The sequence below is a fragment of the Limulus polyphemus genome, unplaced genomic scaffold (genome assembly GCF_000517525.1).
Source record: "Limulus polyphemus unplaced genomic scaffold, Limulus_polyphemus-2.1.2 Scaffold2415, whole genome shotgun sequence".
Taxonomy (NCBI): Eukaryota; Metazoa; Arthropoda; class Merostomata; order Xiphosura; family Limulidae; genus Limulus; species Limulus polyphemus.
The window spans coordinates 41408-48795 of record NW_013668025.1 but is presented as its reverse complement, the minus strand read 5'-3'; the positions used below and the strand labels follow the sequence as shown (position 1 = coordinate 48795).

At 34.6% G+C, this 7388-nt stretch overlaps 1 protein-coding gene across 2 annotated transcripts in view; it reads right to left on the bottom strand.

Moving 5' to 3' along the window:
* Positions 1-7388, bottom strand: part of LOC106466897 (nuclear pore membrane glycoprotein 210-like) — a 138062-nt gene that overhangs the window by 107459 nt on the left and 23215 nt on the right. For both annotated transcript variants that reach the window (XM_022394975.1, XM_022394976.1), the window contains exon 4: positions 3499-3583. In XM_022394975.1, coding sequence (XP_022250683.1) covers positions 3499-3583 — 85 coding nt within the window. The remainder of the gene's footprint in view (positions 1-3498; positions 3584-7388) is intronic.

The following is a 7388-nucleotide window of genomic DNA, read 5'->3' as shown; positions in this document are numbered from 1 at the left end:
AAAGTATTTTTAATGTTAAGATGAAAATTACTTTGCATAATAGATAGGCAAGATGTGAAAACAAAAAGGCATGAGAAAAACATTGCTTTACAAACCTTAAGACATTAAAAAAATTCAGTGTTTTACATATGAAAGCATTGTAATGTTTACTGATAATGTGCCAAATTTCATTATTAAGACTTGGATATTTTGCATATGAAAGCATTGTAATGTTTACTGATAAACTGCCCAATTTCATTAACATTCACTTCCTAATTCAAAAATTATAGCATGGACCGAGCCCGGGTAAAAGAGTTAAGGGAAAGGTAATACATGGTACACGAGTCTAATAGCTCGAAAGGATATCAAGACAAAGCAGGTAATACCACCTTAATATCCTAGTTAATTAATTGAAAAGGGCTTTGGGACAAAGGACTTGAAATGACTTGAGAAGACCAGATAGCATTGGGGGCTCAAATAATTTCTAACTTTTCGTGTATCGAAATGTAGTCGATAAAGCTGCCTTATGTAAGGCAACTGTAGACAGTGTTAAACCCTTGTCAAAAAGCCAGGTCAAAAAAAAGAGCTCTGGTTGGCACAATTGGGCAAAGTGGGTTCAATTTCCTTGCGAGACACCACTGTTGCTAAATGTGCCTCTTCCTTTGATAAATGTCCATTGTGGATCAATGAATAAATTGAGACAAATACATGCCAACCTTAGAAGTTAAACCCCAATGCTGTGCGAAGGACTGCATAACTTCCATGTATGAAGCTTGAGCTTTGGAATGTCTGGGTATATAATGTCAGATCGTGGCTGCCTGAACAGAGATGACCAAAGAGGAAGTGGCAGATGTGAGCAATCTTGAAAATACCGAAGAAGAGGAAACCATGGCTGAGCTGGCCAATCTGGGGCCATCAGCAGCACAAGACAAGGGGTGAATCGAACCACAGCCAGAACTTTGGGTAACAGAAAAATGGAAGGGAAGGCTGATGGAATACATCTGTCGCCAATGCCCGAGGATGAGGTACCGAGGACCAAAATGCCTGTAGTTGAGAATTCCAACGAGTGGGGAATATATCAATCATCAGTGTCCCGAACCGAGAGCAAATCCACCAGAAAAAGTTTGTATTATTCTGCAGAACACATAGCATATGGTGCCGATGCTAGTCCAAAAGGTAGAGCCCTGAATTGCAGTACCTGACCCTTGTGCACGAAACAGCTGGATTATTCTGCAATGGGAATGTGGAGATAGGCATTGGCAACATCGAATTTGGTCATCCACAGTCCCCATTAAAAATGACAGCGTAGGGTGAGGAATGACTTCATCATGAACCTGGGAGGACCTAAGAATTGGTTGAGAAGAGAAAGATCAAAGATCAGATGCCAATCTCCTGTCTTCTAGGACACAACAAATAAACGAGAATAAAATCCTGGAAGAACTGGGTCGACTCTCTCTACCATCCCCCTGATCAACAACTCTCTGATAGCCATGGAATGAAGGTTCTCAATCTAAGAATGTGTTGGAAGTGGAAACACTACAGGTTGGGGGGGGGGGCGGTAATGGTGGTGGTGATATGGACTGAATGACTAGCATCGGTACTAGAACCTGTAGTACCCATAGGTCCAGAAAATGTAACCGTGCCCCTACAAACTCCACCAGCATAGGGTATTCACTGATGTTGCTGGAGATGGTTCACCTGAGCAGAGAAGCCTCTCTCATAAGGACAGAATCTATTCTGGGTACCAATGGATCGAGGGGCTGATGTCAAGGGTTGGGACACAGCGTAGAAGGGTAGAACTTTGACTCCCTGTAAGGTTTCCTCCGTCACCTGATATTGCTGTTTGTGCAGGGAGGTTTACTGCTCAGTTACATGAAGGGATAGCTATGCCTTATCCGCCATGTTTGTTGCAACAACATGCTTTGGCTTACCACCACCAGGGGGATGCATATTTAGATTTCAATAGACTAGCCACTTTTGAAAATGTGGGGTTCCAGAATGGAGCCTGTGATCAATTTGAACAGATCACAACTTTCTAGGAATCGTCTGGCCCTTACTACAGTTCCAAGATACTTATCCCTTCAAATTGACAGTCACCGTGTCAATTTGATGATGAGTTGGGTAGAGATGCCTTGTTGAAGTGTGTTCTTCTATTAGTTTCTACCCAATGTGAGTTACATGAGGAACCTTTATTCGTCCTTTGATATTCCAGAGGCGTTAGAATCACAGATTGATGTCACCTGTTTGCAATCTTCATTGTTGTCCTTTCTTCGGTTCCAAGTATTCACTCTCAAACTTTTCTGCCATCAAGGAAGGTGTAGACTCAAATTCATGACTCAAAATGGCTTTTAACATAAATCATCTAGGCAACGTGAAAATCGCACCCAAGAACTTTAACAGTTGCAGAACTTTTTTAGAGAAACACGTTCCTAAATGCTTTGTCGAGAAAAAGTGATAACATTATCTGAATGAGATGCTTATATACAGTATCAAGATAGAGGGCAAATTGACGTAGGTGGAGAGTGTCACGAGATAAATATTTCCAAGGATAATTCAGTGGGGTATAAAAGATTGGAGCAAGCGAGAAAAAATCAGACCAATGCTTAGATGAGCAAAGAAAGAAACAATGGCAGTCGAGTAATAGCCATAAGTGGGAGAGGAGGTAAGTATGTTTTGGAATTATTTTTTTGGTTACTATTAAGTTCAATGTACTAGCTGTGCTCTGCCAACCTGGAATACCAAAAGATGATTTTTAGTTTCATAAGCTTGTAGACTTACTACTGAGCAGCTGAGGTGCAACTTAAATTAATTATTTATCATAGAATAACTTTTTGAAAATGTTTTACCTTCAAATTGTCAGTACACTTAAATTTCAATAAGTAAAAAGAAAGAATTCAGAGCTAGTTGTCAAATATTCCAACTTTTTAAAGTATGTGCTGATTTAAAAATGTTAATATAAAGTGTAACTTATTTCCAATAATGTAAAATTTTATTTTACACTAGCATCTTCGATCAAACCATGCATTTCCAAAAGCTGTGAGGACATCACAGCAAATTTCTATAAATTTTAACAAAAAACTTGCATAGAATGTTGTTTGTCTGTTTTTGGTGTGGAAAACCATAACAGTGTTTTTGCATGTTACAGCATGAAAGTTCTACATGTCAAACAAGGCCTGGTAACTTTCAGTACTCAACATGGTTTCACATACTGTACATTACTTTTGTTACGCCACGTATATCAGTTGTCTCAAACATATTTTACTAATTTATGCAGAATTCAGTGTACTTGGTAAAAAAAGTTAAAAGCTATATTTCATCACTTTAGAGCAAGAAAAAAAATGCAATATACATTAGTTTAAAAAAAGCACTGTCTAAAATAATCATAAAAAATAAAAACCTTTATTCATATCAATTTTCATGAGATTTTACTTCAAATATCTTTTTTTTATAGAATCACTACCATCAGTGCATGTAAAGTGAGCAGTTCTGATGGTTAAAAGGTATAACAAATGCACTAACCTGATAACTCCAGCACTTCCATGTACTTCACCATCACTCACCGTCCACTCAAAAGGAACACCCTCCAGGCTAGAAAAAGTGTCCTCTGTAGAGAAGGTGAATTAGATTGTTACATACACAACTGATCCTCATTTACTTACACTGAATAATTTCATATCAAAGCATTCTTCACTCAAGAAACAGTATTACTCTGCTTAGTATTTCTATTAACTCTCTCACTACAGGCTTGGTCAAAGTGAGAGTTCATAACCCCAAAGTGACCATAAGAGTTTCTATATTATAACTTTTAATGTGTACTTTACAAAAATTTGGCAAGTTTTCAGTGAACATTACAAGTCTTTTCCACATAAGAAATCAGATTTTAAAGTATTTACAAAGAGTTTTCATTGCTCTGAGTGGAAAATGTTTTCATGTTAAAATTAAAAATACATTTTATCTGAAAATCTTCAAATTTCATTTGTGCAACCTCTTTCTTTCACAAACTACCAACTGTTCTCTCAGACATTTCATACTATATTATTTATATCCAACAAAGCCAAATTTGAATCTATCAAATGATATATTATATTAGTTTTTTTGTACAGAGAATTGTCTGTAGTTATTGTAGTCAGAGAATCATTACCCAGTTTCAAATTAGTTCTCATGTGAATAACGTTAAAGAGCTTAGCTGAATTTTTTAAAAACTCTTATCTCATAGTTTGAAAACCAGATAAAAAAGTAGTCTTAAATTTCATTGACAGTCAACAACAACAACAAAAAAAAACAAGCAGACAAGTACTTATTTTTTGTTTTTCATATGTATTCTTTATTATTATGAAAGTAACTAAAATGTAATAATTTGAAACAACATTAGTTAAGATAATGAAAAATAATAATAATTCTTGATGAACATGCTCATGAGCATGTAAAATTAGAAACTTTTTAGGGTATAGAGATAGTAGAGTTAGGGTAGAAAAAATAATAGATAATAAAATATAGTTTTACAGAAAAAAACTTTTGATATTTATTTATGAGGTTTTAAAGATTGCACAAATGAAATTTCACAATTTTCAAATAAATAAAAATATTTTTATCCTTAACATGAAAATCACTTTGCACTCAGAACACACTGACTCCATATATTCATGGAAACATATTTAGTAAAAAATACTAACTAAAAAACGTCTGATATTTATTGAAAGCTTACAAAATTTTGTGAAGATACACAAAACAAATAAAAAGTTAAGGTATGGAAACTCTCAAGTTCAACTTACGGTCAGAAACTGAGTCAAATCAATAGCCCATAGTGAGTGTTAATTTTGAAAAATGTAGTATATTGGTGAAAGTATTACTATAGTTAATTATAATAACAGGTATAAAACCTACAAGCCTACTTTAAGCCCTCTGAAAATGTTTTAGCTTAAATTAAAAATTTAACTGCTATTTTCTGAACTATAAAATAAAATTAAGTGTATCACATAGTTTAGAATGATTTTAAAATATTACAAACTAGCAGATAGCCCATCAAAAATGATGGGGCAAGTACTACCACCCCCACCCCATAGTATACCCTAAACTCACATTTCGTATTAAATGGAATAAATAAATTTTGTAAAATCAAGCTTGACCAACAGAGGCAGAAAAGTGTAGTCGAGGCAGTCAAACGTCGGTAAATTCTTTTGTGAGCCAATCAAAATTAAGATCATTCATGAAATGAATTCATGGTATAGTCATGGAATAATTATTGGTAAAAATCAGTTAGATGAACAATTTCTAATATATAGAACAGTCAGTGCGTTTTGGTAACACTATGTTCCAACAATGGCTTTTATGTCAAGTTGCTTAGCAACAAAAGTATAACCTAATATTGTTGTTAGTCTATGTACTGAAAGTATAAAATGAAATGTATATATATAACAAAACTGGAAAAATATTTGTTGATTTCGTAATTTAGAGTCTCCGTTGATTAAAGAGGTTTGTTTTTCATTAAAAATGTTGGTGATATAATAAAAAATAGCTTAATTCAGAAACAATGTAAGTTTAAAATTTAATCAATATTTTAAATTTCATGAGAAATTTTATGCATTTGGCTCAAGTCTAAGTGATCCCACACTACGTCTTTCCTTTAGGCTTATTATACCAACACTCACTACACATATAAGGTTTCATAGCACACCTTCACGGCTCCCTTGTACCTTGTCACTAAAATCGTAACGGGCAGACAGTAAACGAACTGTCCTATCTAGAGAAATGCATTTTGACTTTTATGACTCCTCCTATTTCGAGAAATCGGGCGTTACGTGACGTGAAACACACTGGCTTTTATATAGGTAAGATATTATAATGCTTGATAATTTTTATTTTTAGCACCAAATTTTAGGCTTTGAGCCTGAAAGAAAGTTTAACTTTGAAATAACTCCAACTGTAGAATCTGAAGCAAGCCACATCTCAACTCAATGACTAATCTTATCTTGAAAACATGACACTTTTATGTAAAAATCTTCTTGAAACATTGGACATCCATTTCTAATAGCAGGAAACAGAAAGATATGTCTCAAACTCGTACTGAGCGTTTATATAGATGTTTCTCTATACGTTTAGCTTACTAAGGAGGTTTTTAACTGTTACCTTAGAAAACCCAGATTGGATCGATCTAACCACACCAGTTGTTTTTTTTTTCAAAGACAATTTGAAGGCTTTATCCTACGGTTATGACTTATAGTTTAAAAAAGAATCTGTGAAGACCTGCAGACATTTTTTTAAAGATAATCCCACATACCCAGCTTCAACAGCTAAGTTTAAGTCTCTGATCGATGAACCAAAGCCGAAAAGATTTTCTGGAGGCTAGACACCGAGTTTATGACAGATGGTGTTGTGTGACCTTTGTTTTTATGATTTAGTTATGGATAGTTGTCAGCGAGGGGCGGAGTAGGCTTCTGTTCTTTTAAAACAACACCCCACTGGGATATGATTATGCAGGCCCACATAAAGTCTGTACAAATATCAACCAACTCCAAAGGTAACTGAATTAAAAAGTAGACAATTCTTTTGACGATATTGTGCAGGTGCAATAGTAATTCGGCAAGCTTTGTTGAAGTTTCAGAAACAAGATGGGTATGTTGAAACCTGTGGTTTTTATTAGTCATATGGTGTACTGAGAGTTACACAGTCTTTAAAAATGCTGCTAAATATGGGCAAATTGGGAAATCGTTAACGTATGAACTTGCACTTTACCTTGTATCCGTATAGACCATTATTTATGTTTGTTTGTTTTACCGTTAAGCGCAAAGATATAAAATGGGCTATCTGTGCTGTGCGCACCACGGGTATCAAAACCAGGTTTTTAGCATTATAAGCCTTCAGTTATCGTGGAGCCACTAGGGTGGACCCATTATTTATTAAAGGTGAACAAAACCTTTTAAAAGCAAGGGAATTACGCGAAAGATTTAATTGCTAAAAGTTGCGTTTTGTCCAAGAAACTTATCTTTAACACATCAAAGAACAAATATCTGGATGATCGTGCATTTAAAAAAATATTACTTGGATGACTTTTATAAAACTACATTGATCGATAATATTTGTACTTTGTCTTTTTGAATTGAAGCAGTTGTGTTGTTCTATGATTTGTTCTCTTTCTAGTTTTTGTTTTTGTTTTTAATACCATTGTGTAAATATTATTTAATTACTAGACTACCCGTGACCCGTTGGGTCACCCACTATTCAGAGGTTATTCATAATTCAAGCTAATTACAATATTGCACCGAAATGAAGGTTTATTTTGAGATAATTTAATTAAATATTTCAATCCCTTCGTGTTATTCATAATTCAAGCTAATTACAATATTGCACCGAAATGAAGGTTTATTTTGAGATAATTTAATTAAATATTTCAATCCCTTCGTGTTATTCAT